Raw genomic sequence first — 18,314 nt, forward strand, 5'->3', positions numbered from 1 at the left:
AGGGGCAACAGCTAGAGACAGCAAATAGAGACCCACATAACTTAGAGTTACTAGTGCCCCTCCCCAAATAACAAACCAGGTGTCCTTTCTGCATGAGCAGTAAATTACAGGGAGAATTAGCTTGCACTCTTTTGCACTGTGCCATGGGGCCCATCTGGCCACAGCCATGCTTTGCCATTTTCCCAGGTGTACCTGACGATGGCTGAAGGACAGTCTCTGGCAGTCGATATTTAGGGACATCTGTGGGTCCAGAGCTGCTGCGTCTGCTATTCTTTTCACGGCAATATGCACCTCCCACGGGTTTATAAAAATGAAACAACTATCCCATTTTTCCAAATGGAAATTGCCAACTTTGGAAGCAGATGGTTGGCAGCTTTAATAGATTTCAAGAAAGCAAGAAAACTAGAATAAGGTGAGGCAGTAACTTTCAACTAAACCTGGTTTCTGGGATGGAATTACAGAATTTAGAAAAAATAAGAATTAGTCTAACTGCTTTTACAAAACCCTCCCTGTATGTGCAAATCCAGATTTATAAATAGTTCAGAGTGATTATTCAGATAGTAAAATGACCATTATATATGTAATATAATTATAACATAAAATACCCATATTGAGTTTTCTCTAAACAACAGAGTGACATATTGTACTTAAAAGCCTTTGGACACCAGACAAGCAAAATAAATGCGCCAAGCAGCCAGGAGAAATACAATAGGGAGCAGAAAGGATTTGGGAAAACTAGGGAGCTCTTCCTCCTCTACCCACCAAGGCATTCATATTCCAAAATTTTTAAGACATTGTATTAGCCACTGAGGTTTGGTGTCTCCCAGTTGGTGATCCCTGCTTTTTAAAATAGTAAGATTTCCCCAGGTCCTTTAAAAAATTGCTTCAGTCTGCAAAAACAGGAACACATTTGCTTGGTAGCACAAGATACATTTTTATTCTGATTAGCCCATGGCATAGAGAGAGGTCACCAACCTGCCTGTGATGGGGATCCAGAATTTCCTGGATTTGCTTCACTCACTCTCTCCACACCAGGGAATTTGTGGAGGTGGGCGGCAGTTGCCCCGGTAATTGTCTCTCTCCACAGTACCAGACCCAGGGGAGATAGGTACTTGGAGAGAGGTGGGAGCATGTAGACAGCTTTCCCTCATCTCTCCAGCTCCCTTGAAAACACTGGTCTGTAGCTGTAAGTTTCTGCCTTTTTTTCTAGAGCATCTTTTGAAAGTATTTAATTTATCAGGATTCAGGAAAGGGAAAACTCCCTCTTTTTTATCTTCTGCCCAGAATAAGACTTCCAGTGGCATTTTGCTTGAGACCCAAGGAGGAAACTGTGCTTTTGCAAATAAGATCAGGAGTCATCTTGGATCTGCCACTTCTGGGAACTGCCAGGGGCCTGGAGTCTTAGGGACTTGGCCTGCCAGCTCTGTGGGATGTGTTTAGCAGGGTGTGAATTGGCCACTTCTTGAGGCACTAGGAAGGAGCTGGAGGCTTGGGAATCACTCTTCTCTGAAACTTCAAGAACTAGGTTTTAGTGTGGACGTCTCAGGATCTATTTCTGGGTCCCTCCCACCATGCACTGTGATTGGATCTATTTTGCTCTACTCTCCCCAAATCGTGGAAAATTTATCACTGTGAATGACAAACACATTTCTGAGAAAGGGTGATTTTGCACCTTTCTTGAGGGCCTGAATTAAAATCTCATCACTCCTTCATCCGCCACTCCCAAGGCATTATTCCTTCATCAAGCTAGAGAAAACTGCGAGAGGAGACACTGGCTATGTGGGAGATCAGGGCTGCTGCAAAGTGATGCGGGGAAGCAGGGATGCTCCGTCCAAAAGCCCACTTTTGAATTTTCATCTTCACCAGCTGTCAGAAAGTAGACACACAAAGGAGTTCTGTGCCTTCAGGCTAAGAGAATTCAGTGAGCAAAGCTGGGAAGGAAGCATTAGAGAAACCTAGAGACAGAGAGGATCCCTTGGGAGAAAAAATTAAGGCTGGCAGGGAAAGGCTGCGTTAATTGAGCTGAGAAGAAAGATGAGCATCTGGGGATTCTTTTAAGAGGTTATGGAATTTTCTGGTACATCATTGCATTAATCTTTGGTCACTACTTAAAGATACAGTTTTAAGGGAGAAAAGTATCTGAAAATATTCATGTAAGAGAAACAGCCAGCTACAGGACAAAATAGTAACAATTGACAAAAAAAAAAAAAAAAAAAAAGAGAGAGAGAGAGACAGACAGAAGGTGGTTTTGCCAGATCCTCATTTCCTGGCGTGAGAGAGAAGAAACAAAACGCCGAGCTGCACGGTCCTGGCAGCTGCTGCTTCATGTATAGTTAATCTGGGCCTCGAGCTCCCTGCAAGTTCCTATGTGGTTTGCAGTGAACCCCCGTGCTCCCCACCGGCCCCAGCTGCTCCCAAGTAGTTACCCCATGTGGCTGTCTCTGTACCTAAGTTTTCCAACATGTGTTTAAGGCAGGGGTTTCTTTTGGGGTATGAGGGCCCTTTTTCCAGCGCCTGCAAAAGGTCATGTTCCCCATGAGACTGAAGTACTTTCCACTGAAGAAATACATAAAGATCCCCTCAAACCGTTAGGTGTAAATGAGACTTTTTCTCATTTTAAATGCTTTTTCTTGTGTAATGTAACATGTGCAAAGACTTATCGGACACATACGCACAACTTACTTGGTAAATTGTTTCAAAGGGAAGCCCCACACACCCCGTACCCAAGTTAAGAAATCCAGCATGGCTGGCACTCCAGAAATCCCTTCGTGCTGGCCATCTCACAACCCCCTCTCCCACTGTAAGGAAACCACCCCCCTGACTCCTACAGTAAACATTTTCTTGCTCTTCTTTATGGCTCAACCACCTACCTATGGATCCCTAAACAATATGGTTTTGCTGCTAATGGAATCATAGTTTATGTATTCTTTTGTGACTTGCTTTTTCTCAACATTATGCTGGTAAGACCCATACCTGTTGTTGCATGTCACTGCAGCGCCCTGTTTTCGTGACTGCCGCGCCCCGTTTTCGTGACTGCCTACTGTGCGGCGTGTGCCTGCATCGCAGTGCTGCGGCCGGCTCATGGCGGATGGATTTTCCAGTGTGAGGCTGTGAACAGCACTGCTGCTCCATGCGCCCCAGTGTACACAGCCGGTTCCCCAGAGAGCGGAATGGCTGCATCATCAGGGAGACTTTTTAAAAAAATGTAACAGCTTTATTGAGATACAGTTCACATAACATGCAATTAATTCAGCTGTTTAATGGCTTTTAATGTATTCCTAGAGTTATGCAACCATCACCACAGTCATCAGTAGCACTTTTTAATGAAGTAGTATTTTATTCATCACAAGGGTCTACATGTAGAGCCCCAGACTAGAAGTAGGTGGACATATTTATTCATTCTGGAGATAGTGCGTGATTTGTGTACGTTCTGTGGTTCTATGGCCCCCAGAAGTCCTTAGGCCCCAGATGGGGAACCACTGGCTTAAGACATTGATTTGTAGACATTTTCCATTAACATACATATACATAATTGAAAGATTTAGTTGCTTTAATTCATTACATATTCTATAGATGGCTTTATGACAGTGTTTCTCAATTTTTTGTGGGCATCAGAATCATTTAAAAGAAGGCTTGTTAAAACAGATTGCTAAGCACCACCCTCAGAGGTTCAGATTGAGTAGGTCTGGGTAGACATTGAGAATTTGTGTATCTAATCGCTTTCCAAGTGAGACTGATACTGTTAGGCTGAGACCATACTTTGAGAAACCTGGTAGCTGGCTGTTACCTTGGAAATCAGAGAAGAGTATGGAAGGAATTCATTCCATCATTCAATAGATAAGAATGGGACAAAAGATGCGATTTGTTGGAGGGAAAATAGGGCAATTAGCAGGCTCTTGTAGCTCAGAGTATGGCAGTAGGAATAGGGAGTAGAACACATTTTTAACATATTATGAAGACACAGTCAAGAGGCCTTGACGACTGATTTGACATGGAGGGTAAAAGAGAGGAAGGGGTCAGAAATGACACCAAGATTTTATCCTGCATCAGGAAGAGATCAGAGCACAGTGAATAAGCAGGACTGTGAGGGAAGAGTATAATCAATCAGCATCTTAACTTCTGTATTTCTTGGCTGCTTAGGAAGATTTACTCAATCATCATTTCATGTTCCAAAGATGACTGATCCTCTGAGCCCCCTTCCTGCAGTGATGCCCCCAGAAACTAGAAGCATGTGATCATGGGAGTTTTTTCAGGACGATTGATATTGAATGCTCAGTGGGAATTCAGTATCAGATTTTAGAGGGACACATAAAATTAATGACAAGAATGATTCCGAGAACATTGGAAATTATCAAAATCCTCCTTTGTGTATTGCAATAGCTCTCTTACCCTTCCAAAAACACTTTGAAATTTTCTCTTTTTGACCAAATCACATCTTTATGTGAAACCCTTCCTGCTCTTTTCCAATCCCACATCCTGACTGTGATCATTCTTTTTGGACTCCTCGGGCCCTTTATGGGTCCTGCATTTCAGAGTAGGTTTTCCATTTCCCCCAGCTAGACCAAACCACCTCAAGGAGCAATGTCTTTGACATTTTCACGTTATTGTAAGATAAGCAGGGTTAGAAGTTGAATGGTATTCATGTCTTTGAAGAAAAGGTAGAGACAGAGTTGGGACCTGGAATCTCCAAAATCTCAATTAGCAGCTGAGAGTAAATTCCAAAATAAGGGGATACATCAGTAGAAGCAGCTTTTTTGCCGGTCATTAGGCTGGGCCATGTGGAAGCCAAAAGGACTCCTTTGTCTCCATGGAAGGCTGACCTCAGTGGCCTGTCCCTTATATCCTGGAAAGCCAAAGAGGGCTATTGTCTTTTTTCAATCAACAAATATTTATTGAGTATCTACTAGGTACCCTTGGATACTCTCCCAACTACTGGGAGAAAATAGTGAACAAGATCATTTGTGGAGCTTATGAGGGAAGAAACAGAAACAAATATGCCAAATTATGCCACATTATATTAAATGTGACAAAAATATGCAAGAAGCTAGGAAGAGAATGATGGGGTGGGGGTGGGGGGATCTGCTTTGGATTGGTCAGTCAAGGAAGGTGTCTTTGAGGCTGTGCCCTCAAGGACAGAGGAGCCTGATCTGCACAGAAAGAAGGGAAGCCACTCCCAGAAGTCAGCAGGGCACACAGGTATGAGAGTTGGGAAGGAAGTATATAGAGGCAGTTTGGAGGTTTGGGAGCACAAAGCCAAAACCAAAACAGGATGGAAAGGTTGGCAGGGTCCGATTTTGAAAGGCCTTGTATAATGTGGTAGTGGGGTTTGACTTCATCCTTTAGGAGGTGGGGAACCTTTGAAAAACATAAACACCAGCTCGCTAAAACTTGTAATTTCTCCAGCTTTAAGCTGTCTGTCATCACTTTGGTTGGTGGAAGTCTGGCTTTTTTCTACCCAAAAGGCTCTGTATGTGTGTGCACAGTGTGTGTGTTTATACTAATAACTTTACAATCAGCCTGCTTTTTTTTAATAAGCATTACTTTTTGTGCTACTTCTACAAATCAGATTGTTGTCATCTGATTCACTGTCTTACTATTCATAGTCTTAGCAACAGGGCAATGGCAAAAAGAAGAAAAGCAAAGCAGAGAGCATGGTATGTTCCAGTGACAAGGAGGAGCTACCAAGTATGTGATGTGTTTACCTGTGTTGGGGAAGAGTGGAGAGACCTGGATTCCAAGCCAGGGTCTACCATTCAATTGCGGTCTGAACAAGCTACTTAACCTCATTATACCTTAGTTTTCATGTATTCAGAGTGAGGATAATAATGCCATATACCACATAGAGTTTTGGTGAAGAATAAATGAGAAAAGTGGATGTAAAATGCTTGGTTCAGTGCGTGCAGTAGGTGCTCAATAAATGCTCACTAATATCAGGTATTGTCACTGGTTATCAACCCAGAGCCATTTATTACTGCCTAGTATAACTATCCTAGGCACCTGGGAGCATAGATGGAAAGTAGAACAAGTAAGTTTGTATTTTTAGGAAACTTTTGATCACTGGAGAAGTAAGAATACACAGTTCCAAGACAGTATGTCTGGGCTAGGGTGGTGCTGAGTAGACACCTGTGTTCATAAGTGCTAAGGAAGACCCAAGTAACTGGAAGGATTTTATGGTGTTGGGTCAATCAGGACAGTTTTATGGAGGAAGTGAACCATGAGCATGGACTTGAAGGTAATTTAAGGTTTGGATGCATGGATGTGGGGTGTGGGAAGCCCCCCTGGGAAGAGAACAGAACGAGGTCTTGTGGGGAAAGCAGGGTTTGGGGTTATTCTATAAGCAGGATGAGATTGGAAAAGAGAGCCCATGTTTGGCAATTCAGGAAAAGAACAAGAGGGAAAATGAGGCCAGGTTGGGAAGTTTAGAATGCTTACACTGGAAACCACGATGCATTTTCAAATGGGAATATTATGGTGCACAATTCATATTTTAGGAAAATGTGTTGGAGCTATCTGGTTAGAGCACAAAGAACTGTTCTGGTGATGAGGCGAAAGGGGGTGAACACTTACTTGGAAATATGGAAGGAAATGAATGAACTTGGTGTACACTTGAGAAGCTCTTAGTCAAGATCGATAAAGGGTCTTTCTGTACTCTTTATGGTGGTGGACATGAAGTGACCAAGGAAAGAGAAGACATGATGACAGCTCTGTCATTCCTGCTCCTCCTCTACCTGCCACTCCCCCCACCCCCACCGATGTCACTTAACAGCAGGCCAATACTTGATGGCAGGGTGGCCAGGAGTTCACAAAGGGGAGTGTTCCCTTTCCAAAGATGCTAGGATCAACCTGAGAACCAAGATGGAGACGTAGTTGGACACACCGTGCCTCCTCACACAGCCAAAGGAAGGACAACAACAATTTAAAAACAAAAACAACCAGAACTGACAGAAAATCAAACCGCAAGGAAGTCCAACAACCAAGGAGATAAAAAGGAAACATTCATCCAGACGGTAGGAGGGGCGGAGATGGGTGGCTGGGGCGGAGAGGACCCACGTTGCCGGGGCTGGACCCAGAGACTGGCGGATTGTGACGAATGGGGCAGGCATCCCGACCGCTAGCAGACCCCGGGGCCCCACATTCACACATAGATAAACCAGGAGGGCTGGCAGGGGAGTGAAGCAGACTGCGCAACCCAGGGCTCCAGCACGGGGAAATAAAGCCTCAAACCTCTGGTTAAAACACCCGTGGGAGTTGAAGTGGCAGTGGGAGAAACTCCCAGCCTCACAGGAGAGGTCGTTGGAGAGACCCTCAGGGGCCTAGAGTGTGCACAAGCCCACCCACTCGGGAATCAGCACTAGAGGGGCCCAATTTGATTGTGGGTAATGGAGGGAGTGACTGAAATCCGGCAGAGAGTGGAGCAGGCGCCATTGCTCCCTCTTGGCCCCGCCCCCACATACAGTGTCACAGGACAGCAGCCAGCGTTACCCAGCCCTGGTTAACACCTAAGGCTCCGCCCCTTTATGTAACAGGCACGCCGAGACCAAAAAAAAAAAAAAAAAAAAAAGGCCCAAATGAAAGAACAGATCAAAGCCCCACAAATAATTCAACTAAGCAATGGAGAGATAGCCAACCTATCAGATGCACAGTTCAAAACACTGGTTATCAAGATGCTCACAGAATTGGTTGAATTTGGTCAAAAACCAGATGAAAAAATGAAGCCTATGCTAAGAGAAACAAAGGAAAATGTACAGGGAACCAATAGTGATGCGAAGGAAACTGGGACTCAAATCAACAGTGTGGACCAGAAGGAAGAAAGAAACATCCAACCAGAAAAGAATGAAGAAACAAGAACTCGGAAAAATGAGGAGAGGCCTAGGAACCTCTAGGACATCTTTAAACATTCCAACATCCGAATTATAGGGGTGCCAGAAGGAGAAGAGGAAGACCAAAAAATGGAAAACTTATTTGAACAAATAATGAAGGAGAACTTCCCTAATCTGGCAAAGGAAATAGACTTCCAGGAAGTCCAGGAAGCTCAGAGAGTCCCAAAGAAGCTGGACCCAAGGAGGAACACACCAAGGCACATCATCATTACATTACCTAAGATTAAGCAGAAGGAGAGAATCTTAGAAGCAGCAAGAGAAAAGGACACAGTTACCTACAAAGGGGTTCTCATAAGACTGTCAGCTGATTTCTCAAAAGAGACCTTACAGGCAAGAAGGGGCTGGAAAGAAGTATTCAAAGTTATGAAAGGCGAGGACCTATATCCAAGATTACTGTATCCAGCAAAGCTTTCATTTAGAATGGAAGGGCAGATCAAGTGCTTCTCAGATAAGGTCAAGTGAAAGGAGTTCATCATCACCAAGCCCTTATTATATGAAATGTTAAAGGGACTTATCTAAGAAAAAGAAGATAAAAAACATGAACAGTAAAATAACAGCAAACTCACAGTTATTAAGGACCACACCTAAAACAAAAACAAGAGCAAACTAAGCAAACAACTAGAACAGGAACAGAACCACAGAAATGGAGATCGCATGGAGGGTTATCAGTGGGGGAATGGAAGGGGGAGAGAGGGGGAAAGGTACAGAGAATAAGTAGCATAAACGGTAGGTAGAAAATAGACAGGGGGAGGGTAAGAATAGTATAGGAAATGTAGAAACCAAAGAACTTATAAGTATGACCCATGGACATGAACTATAGGGGGGGAATGTGGGAGGGAGGGGGTGGGCAGGATGGAGTGGAGTGAAGGGGGGGGAAATGGGACAACTGTAATAGCATAATCAATAAATATATTTTTTAAAAATCTGCTTACCTTATAGATAAAATCACCCTGGGTGATTTTGTAATGACAGTACCAAATATTTTGTCAAGCAAACAACGTAAGATTTTGTTTTTTGAAGAAATTAACCTCAAACACCTTAAAAAACAAACACACAAAGATGCTAGGATCGTCTGCCTTGCTGTGCCAGAGATGCTAACAAAATTGCAAATGCATATTTAAATTACACATTCAGTAGCTCTTCACTGGGCCACCCAGTAAGAATTAGACAGTTGGCAGCCCGGAAAAGGCTGCTGTTGAGGATCTTGGTTATTTCTTGGTGGGTTTCTAGGTGTGAAGGTGCCTGTCTGGACAGGGGACAGGTATGGGATGGGACACCATTTTCTGTGTGACTCAGAAGCTGCTTAAGTCCTGAACACCTAGTAATGGTTTTTGTGAGCAGAGCAGCCAATTACCTTTTCAAGGTAATTACCTTGTTCTGTGGGTCAAGGTTTTCATTCCGGGCAAGGTCTGAGTATGTGTGGGAAGCACAGAGCTATCTCCTTACGGACATATTTGCTAGGGTCTCAGCTCCACCTGTCCAAGTCTCTCTTTTTGGTCTCCCATCTCTGGGCTGGTCAGCTGCAGCCCCCTAAGGAAATGAAAATTGGTAACTGAGTATAACCAGAAAAAGAAAGAGAACCTGGAGTTCCTGTTTTCGAATATGCGCCCCTTTGGTCGTGATGGTGAAGCAGGGTGGTGCGGTCTCGGTAAGGACCTTGGACATGCCACAGAGGGCTCGGGAGGTGCAGCAGGGTTATCCCTTCCACCTCCATAGTGGTTTGGAGAGAGGTAAGGAGAGCAGATAGTTTAGAGTGTGGCTTGCCCCAGGAACCCTAAGTAATGTAACTTTTCACCCCTTATTCTTTCCTTTTTAAATTTTTATTGAATTTCTTGGGGTGACATTGGTTAATAAAATTATATAGGTTTCAGGTTACAGTTCTACAATACATCATCCGAATATTGTATTTGTGGGCTCACCACCCAAAGTCACCTCTCTTTTCATCACCATTTGTCCCCCTTTTACCCTCTACTATCTCCCCCCATTCCCCCACCCCGTCTCCCTTTTTCTTTGTAATCACCATACTGTTGTCTGTGTCTGTGAGTTGATTTGTTTGTTTGTTTTTTGCTTAATCCCTTCACCTTTTTCACCCAGCCTCCCAATTGCTCCTCCCCTCTGACAGCTGTTGTCTATTCTCTGCATCTATGAGTCTATTTCTATTTTGTTTGCTAGTTCATTTTGTTCATTAGATTCCACATATGAATGAAATCATGTGGTACTTGTCTTTCTCTGACTGGCTTATCAGCCCTATTCTTGATTCTTGTCCCTGCTTGATTTTTTCTCATAATGTTCTCAATATTGTGTTCAGTTGGCCCTGAACAATATGGGTTTGAACTGCACAGGTTCACCTATACACAGATTTTTTTCAATAAATACTGTAAATGCATTTTTCTATTCCTTATGGTTTTAAATTTTTTAAAGATTTTATTTATTTGTTTAGATAGAGGGGAAGGGAGGGAGAAGGGGAGGGAGAGAAACACCGATGTGAGAGAGAAACATCAATCGGTCGCCTCTTGCTTGCTCCCCAACCAGGGACCAGGCCCACAACCCAGGCATGTGCCCTGACCAGGAATTGAACCGGCGACCTCTCACTTTGCAGTATGACACCCAACCAACTGAGCCACACTGGCCAGGGCTCCTTATGATTTTAATAACATTTTCTTTTCTTCAGTTTATTTTATTGTAACAATACAGTATATAATACATGCGACATACAAAATATGTGTTAGTTATGTTCTTATTAACACTTCTGGTTAACAGTAGGCTATTAGTAGTCAAGTTTGACAAAAATTTTGAACTGGGTCGTGGGTCAGCATCCCTATACCCTGCCTTGTCAAGGGTCAATTGTATATTTATTTGCTCACTGCCGTATCCCTGGCACTTAGAACAGTAACTGGGATATATGAGGCCCCTAATGCATATTGGATTAGTGAATTTATTGAACAAATGGATGACTGAATGTAGAAGCAGAGCGGATGTGTCTGACCAGCCCCTTCTGGCCCTCTGGAGGGTCCTGATGGAGAATGCTGCATCCCCGCCTCCCTGCAACCTCCCAGTCACTACCAAAAAAAGAGAGACCCTGGATTTGCTCAAACTTGACTGTGTTTGGTGTGTCTGAAATGACAGCTGTCATAGGAAAAGGAAACCATTTAGTTTTGGGGGGAAATCTCTAGTCATTACTAAGGCAGCAGAAAGAAATCTCATTCCCTGCCTTTTGGATAATCACTAGATAATCCTTCCTCCACAAAGAACAGTCTGCCCTGGTTGAGACCTGCTGTAGAACTCACCAGTGACACACGAACAGGGCTTCAGATGAGTCCTATTCATTAAGACCAAACCATCATTACCTACATGGTTTCCTTCCTCCCAGTCCGGCTGAGGCAAGAAGTTTCCATTCTGCCCACACTAGTGAAATCAGTCACCAACATCACCTTTCTCCTCCCAGCCCCTCATGAGGAAACCAAAGGATGTAAACGTGGGCTGCAGTTCTGTGGCCACTCAGAAGGCGGGCTCACATCTGGAAGGCAGAGAATGAAGCCACCACATGTGCTACCATCTTTCTTTTTTCTTTTTTAAGTTTTAAAAATATCTTTTTTAATGAACTGAGAGTTGAATGGAGAGCACAGGGTGGTGGGCATGGCTGCAGGGATTGACCCTGTCTCAGTGTATAAAGCGGTGGGCGGAACTAGCAGCTCTTGGGGAGCTGGGCCTGAGCTAGCCTGTCAGCTTGGCACTGGGGTGTCGAAGAAGCCTCAGTGACTTAGCTGGCACTGACTCCTGCCCTTGTCTCAGAAACAGTGACCCCCAGTGTGGCCTCTGTTGCACCTAGGCCTTGCAGAGCCAGATTTCACAGGGGCCTGATGAAAGGGTGTGGCAGAAGTGAGACGTCAGTGTGAGGGGGAAATCCGTGGGGATAAGAAGTGTCACCAGTTACCCGGCATGGAAATGTGTGAGGATGTGTGTTGGCGGGATTAGGGGCTTTGCAGGCAGCATGGTGGTAGGGATGGCCGTGTGGGCAGGAGGGAGGAGGGCCACCAGGAGTAGAGGCAGGTCTGACTCTGAGTCCCCAAGAAGGACTGGTAGGTGGAGCTGAGGATGTTTGGACAAGGGAACTCTTTGAAGCTTTTCCTCTCTCTTCCCTACTTTGGTCCTGGCCCCCTCCCCTCCATAAAGCCATTAGCTTCTGGTGCCAGCCCTATCTCTGCTCCATCTCTCTCGGTTCCAGTCCGTGCATTCACAGACCTCCTGCCCTGAGGGATGGGGAGGATTTATGGGGGGTAGAGGTTAAAAGGGGAGGGGGCATCCTTTAGAGGAGGGGAGGTCTGTTAGGGAAGTAGAGTGTGGAGAGCTGTTAGTCCGCTGGGCTAGAGACCGGATCATTTCCGAGCTGGCTCTGCATGACAAAGGGGAAGGAGCAAGTTTCTCCTTTGATCTGCCCTCTGCCGACCCCACACACCTGCCTGTTGATGGCCTGGCCCCAGCTAAGACCTCTGGAAGAACAACCAAAAGGGGGTGGGGACAGGCTGTGGCCCAGCTTCCCTGGATCCTGCTTGGGCTACGTTCTTCTCTTGGTGACCCCAAGACAAAAAATATCTGCCAGGCCGATGACCCAAAGCACCTGCCGCCCCCTCCCTGAGAGCCCGGCGCCCCAGAACTGCGCGGTGAGATGGGGGCGGGGGCGTCGTGAGCGCGTGCGAGCGTGTGTTTGCGTGTGTAAGGTCGGAGGCTGTAAGAGGTCGTGGGGAGAAGACTCCTGGTGCTGAGGGGCCACACACTTGATGAAAGCTAAGGGAGAGACGAGGTGAGGGTGAGCAGGAGGGGCGTGTTTTTACAGACTTGCTGCAGGATTCAGTGGCAGGATTTTCTGTTTTCAAGGGCTCCAGGAAAGGTGTTGGCTGGGGAGGTAGGCGTAGGCGGTAGTTAGAAATAGCTGGAGGCAAAGATGCCCGAGGTTCTCCTGCTACAAGAGAAGGAAGGGGTTGCTGGTTCTGGAAGATGCGCCCTCAGCACAGACCTTTGAGGCAAGGGCTGCAGATGAGGAGTTGGAGGTGCCCCCAGTGCAGGGGAGGCAATGAGGGCCACCTAGGAAGGCACTCCCTAGAGTTCCTTCCAGAGCTTTAGGGGCCTCCAGAGCTTTAGGGGCCCTGGTTCGCTGTAGCTTTTCCATTTCTTAGAGAAGTTGCCTTGAGAAAGAGAAAAGTCCTCTGCTTATCCCTATTTTTCCTGGTAAACAGAGGTTGGGATTTAGAAAACTTGTGTAGAGTGAGGGTACAGATTGAGAGGGAAGACTCATGTTTGGCTGTGGATCAAGCCAACTCACTAATTGTTTTTTTAGCCCCACAAAAGAGCCCGGTGGTCAGAGAGATCCACCTGGGGCTGGAGTGAGAGGTAAAGGGGATGGAGAAGGGAGGATCCTCCCTTCTGGAAGGGCGGGTGTGCGTTGCAAGAGCCAAAGCTCTTCCTAAATGCTGCATAGAGCCTGCTCTGTTCTTGACATGGTGCATTTCATTTCTCTCTTCTCGTTTCTCAGTTCATTGATTCCTTTGGAATCAGGGCCCCGAGTAGGGTCTTCACAGTTTGGGCTAAGAGACATGGAGGCAGTCTTTGGTGCGAGGATGAGCAAGAGGAGATGGAGGTTAGAAAGAGGCTGAATTTCTTTGCGAGAGCAGAAAGTGACCTTATCCGTCCCAGAGCTCACTCCGCTATCCCCTGTTCCTCCCCTGCCTGTTGCATTTCCACATTGATTCTCCCTCCATTTCTGTTTTCTCAGGGAGCCCAGTTTTGGAAGCCGGCAGTCCCTGGGGTCTTCCCAGGGCACTGGAGAGGGCTGAGGCCGACCATGCCAGGCCTGCTGCTGCTCGCTGCTGCGCTGCTCTCCAGCTGGGCTCAGCTTCCAGCCGAAGCCAGCTCCTGGTGGTGAGTGAGAGGGGCTGAAGTCCTACTCTACGTCCTACGCCTCCTTTGGTAATTGAAATGCGGATAAGGTCACCATGGGTCCTGATCATCCCTTTATTCATAGGAATCCTAAGGACCTCTTTTATCCCAGGAAAACTGGGATGGTCCTTTTTCTCTCTCATGCCCCCAGAGGTAAAGGTTCCACAGGGTAAGGGATTAGTTCATTTGTCTTTTTCTCTGATTCTGTCTGCATTCCCCTTTTCCTGGCTCTTCTTCCATCCCCACGGGTGTTTAGAAATATCTTTTGTTGCTATTAGATGGATAAGAATATTGGGGTTATTTTATTGTTTTGTTTTGTTTTTGTTTTTGCTGGTGGGGGCAAAGAGAGTAGAGTTCCTATTTTATAAGTCTGACGACCAGACAAGGGATTTGCAGGACCATGTGTGGCTTTCTTTTTGTGTTTTTAAGACTATTGTCATTGCCAGTCAACATGGAAATGTCAGGCACTCACCACCTGGGCTGTGCCCTGATCACATTTTCACTCAGGTGGCAAACGTACAGCCTTCTCATCTAACTTAACACTTTATTGTATCTGGTGGATGATGAGCAGAAGGGAGAGCCCGTGAACTGATACAGAGGGGGTTAGGGGACGTGTGGGTCAGATACGGAATGAAAGCATTTAGAATATATTGTGATGTATGTAAACTGGATTTGATTTTAAAGGCATAAGGGGAAGTTCCATTTAAGGGAATTTATTGCTTTCCATCACATATTCTGCACTTGGGCCAAAGTGAACAAGTCACTCCTACTCCTTGATTAAGCCATGTGCTCTCCTGTTCAGGTTTGGTTCTTTTTGCCCTCTGCCTCAGGTGAATAGCCTGCCCCCTCTGTCACGTGTTCCTCCTGCCCCACACTGTTTAAGACCCAGCTTCTCCCCAGCTGTAAGAGTTCTTCCCCTCTCTGATCACTCTGGGTCCAGAAGTTCAAGTCAGTCTCAGGCATCTGACATCTTACATGTCATCTGTGTCTGTGCCTTGGTTTCCTCAATGTTCTTTTCCAAGCCCTGAGTGCAGGGCCTTATTCACAGAAAGCACCCAATAAATGTGTTGAATGACTGATTTGCTGCTGCACATGGGCGTGTGCTTACTCCTTTCCCCTTTCTGAATCGCTGCTGTAGGTCATTAGCTATGAACCCGGTGCAGAGACCTGAGATGTTCATCATCGGTGCCCAGCCTCTGTGCAGCCAGCTTCCTGGGCTCTCCCCTGGCCAGAGAAAGCTGTGCCAGTTGTACCAGGAGCACATGGTCTACATAGGGGAGGGAGCCAAGATGGGCATCAAGGAGTGCCAGTACCAGTTCCGGCAGAGGCGGTGGAACTGCAGCACGGTGGACGACACGTCTGTCTTTGGGAGGGTCATGCAGATAGGTAAGCGGCCACCAGACATGGCTTGGCTGAAGGAGCTGTGCTCACCTGGCCTGGGCATAAGCATGCTTTCTCTGGACGGGGGCAGAGAGAGCCCACCTGTGTGTCTAAGTGGGTTCTCTCAAGGCATGGAATTGGCCTGCAAAGAGAGAAGGGAGGTGCACAGGTAGCAGAGCCTCAGCTGATGTGTTAGCCACACAGCTCAGTGCTCAACTAGCTCTCTGCTTCCAGCTTCACCCTGTCCGGGGCAGCCTGCGTGACTTACTCTGGGAAGGGCTCAGACCATCTGAGCTGAGTTAGAGTGAATTAGGAAACCCGCCACTGCCAGTGCCCTTTGTCTCACGCAGCACAAGGTCCTCTTCCTGGGAGGGCCTTGCCTGAATGTCTGTAGGCTTTTTGCCTCTTCCACTTGGACCCTGAGAGAGATAGAAACTTTGGGCCAAATTGGTGACAGCTGTCACTAACCTAACCCAGACCCAGTCCTGGCTTTTTCATTTGAAAGTGGGTGTGTGTGAAAGTGGGGGCAGGGGACAGACTGAGGAAGAAAGAGAGAGGGCCACCTCTTCCCAGATTCCTGTTCTCTCCCCTCTCCCACTCCTGGTCTAAGATTCTTTGGCTGCCTTATTGCTTAGATGGAGGTGTGATCTGGGGTCTAATTGTTTTAGGTCCTTTTGAAATGTAATTCTCCTCTTTCTGACAAGAAATTGAGAAATCCGGCCCTATTCTACTGGGTCTTATCCCCAGGGCCATAAAAGGAAGGTGTCAGCACTGAAGTCCCTGTCACACATTCCCTCTGAACAGCTTCCCCTCAAAAGACATTCTGGAGTTACTCGCCTGGGATTTTACCCAAGAATGATTCTAGCAGCAGGGGAGTTAGGAATTGAGATTTGGTTCTCCTCTATTACGGATACTTGGAAGACCCCCTCCCTCTCCTGACCTCTTTCCCCTGCCTCCCCTGCCTCCCCTGCCTCCCCTGCCTCCCCTACCTCCCCTACCTCCCCTGCCTCCCCTGCCCCATACTGAGAAGAATCAGGGGAAAGCACACTTTGAAACTCATTCTTTCTTCCTTCAGTGTCAATCAAGACCATAAAAGGAATGGTCATGTGTTCCCATGACAGTCTTACTGGGCAACTTTCCCAAACAAATGAACTTGAGGGTTAAATGGGATTTGGTGATAACTTATCAATTCTTCTCAAAGATACTTGGTATCTGTCCCTTCTTCTTGGTAAAAGTGTAAAAGTCTAAGTCAGCAGCACCCTCTGCCCCAGGTTTCCAGTGAGGACATAAGGATGGCCTGGATGTAGAGAGAAGCGCCCCGTAATCACTTTAAGGGAGTAACCTAATGTATGCCCGAGGTTGGCCAGATCCTTTCCATGTGCTATTTTGTTTGAGTGAAGGCCAGCAAGTGAGGCTTTACTTTAGAAAGAAAAGCATTGTCAGGAATAGAAGTTCTGCTGGGTGCAGTTTTGCATGGTAGAAGGACTTCTGAAAGCAGACCCTGTTCTGTCACAAATGGAGCCCTCCTTTTTGCCTTATTTTCACCATTCTTTTTTGTAGCTTCCCTGCAGACTTACACTGCCTGGGAAACTGTCCTCCATTCCTCCCCCTGGGCCCAGATGGCTCCTGGTGAGTTTTCTCACTAATGTCTTCTGTGTGACTTCCAAAAGATTCCTTCCTCCTTGGAAGCAGCTGCAAAAGTCCACCACCAAAGGGAAGCAACGCAGCTCAGAGGGAGCCACTGGCGCTTTACCCAGTCTCCACCCAGGGGAGCATGGAGGCGCCTTCCTGGCAGTTGGAACAGAGAGAGCGTGATACTGTCCTGCTGTTTCCTGTTGTCCTGCTAGAGTAAGGTCTCACTAGTAGCTCCAGTAGCTACTGGTTTAATAGCCTTTTTCCTTGAGGTGGTTTGAGTTTCCATTTTGAATTGTTTCATACATAGAGACCCTTCCCCCTCCTCCGCATTGCTGATCCATTCTGAAGCCCCGAGTTATCTCTTGCTGGCTGAGAGTAGCACTAGCAGCCTATACTTACCCAAAAGCCACCCATGAAGGCAGAGCCACCTGCACTCAGGGCCTAATGAAGTGTCCGTCCAAAAGAGGCAGAGTGACTGCACGAGACAGCTAATTCATTCCAGGACAGTTTGGGATCCCAAGCCAAGCTGATAGGCAAGGACCATCACAGCACTTAACGTCCACCATATGCTCAGCTGCGGGTACACTATCTTAAAAGGCAGTTCTGAGAAGGGTAATTCATTGCTGAAAAACATGTTTGCTAAAGAATGGAAGAAGAAATCAGACATACGTAGCTTAGGAAAGAGAACACATAAAAGGCATATTAGTTGCTTTCAAACACCGAAAGGCTGTCATATGGAAAACGGATTCGACCGTGTATTTCCAGGAGGCAGAAGTTATAGGGAGGCCTATTTCAGCTTAATATGAGAATGTTCTGGTGATTAGACTCATTAAAAAAAGATGGAATGGGTTGCCTTGAGAAGCCAACCCACTTCTCTGAGGAATGTTGTGAAAGGAATGCTCCCCGCAGATGGAATGTGGCTCTGGGCTGCAGCTTCGAGGCTCCGTCAGGACGCCAGGGGTCAGGGGGCTGAGGCCCCATTTTAGGAAGACTTCTCAGGCCAGACTCCCTCCTCCCTAAGAGCCTCTTAACCACTGGACAGTACTGGGGGCTCACACTCATCGTCCGACCCTCCTAGACCAGATAGACACCCTGGTCTCTGGCGGTGGTTCAGCGCTGACTCAGATGTTAAGCCTGATGGCTGGATTATGAGTGCGACTTCCTGTACCATCTGGGTTTTATTGGGCTGCTCCCAGTCCACAACTGACCAGAAGGTGACCCCTGGCTAATTGAAAAAAACTGATTTGCTCATTGTGGTCTGGTTGCAAACTTCGCTGTGTCTTGAGTAGATAATCAAAAAGTAGCGCAAGGTGTGAGACCTATTAATGATTGCAGACTGCTTCCCTCTCCACCTGCCAAGACAGAGTTGCGGGGTGTCTGATTCTGACCACAGAGAGCAGAAACTCTGCCTGGTTCAGTAGCAGAAATCAGCATTGAATCTCAGTTTCCTGTGAAGAACCACTCCCTTCCATACCTGAGGCCATA

The 18,314-nt window shown here is 46.5% G+C and overlaps 1 protein-coding gene across 5 annotated transcripts in view; it reads left to right on the forward strand.

The window, feature by feature from the left end:
- Window positions 1-18,314, forward strand: part of WNT5B (Wnt family member 5B) — a 153,794-nt gene that overhangs the window by 93,373 nt on the left and 42,107 nt on the right. For 4 of the 5 annotated variants that reach the window (XR_008426434.1, XM_053920853.1, XM_053920854.1 and 1 more), the window contains exons 2-3: window positions 13,651-13,796; window positions 14,953-15,200. Coding sequence is in view for 4 of the 5 variants with exons in the window: in XM_053920853.1 (XP_053776828.1) it covers window positions 13,720-13,796; window positions 14,953-15,200 (325 nt within the window). In the remaining variant the exon portion in view is untranslated. Of the gene's footprint in view, window positions 1-13,650; window positions 13,845-14,952; window positions 15,201-18,314 lie in introns of those variants that run through there. The other variant, XM_045195992.2, reaches the window with a different exon arrangement.

This window comes from Desmodus rotundus, chromosome 3 (genome assembly GCF_022682495.2).
Source record: "Desmodus rotundus isolate HL8 chromosome 3, HLdesRot8A.1, whole genome shotgun sequence".
NCBI classification, from domain to species: domain Eukaryota; kingdom Metazoa; phylum Chordata; class Mammalia; order Chiroptera; family Phyllostomidae; genus Desmodus; species Desmodus rotundus.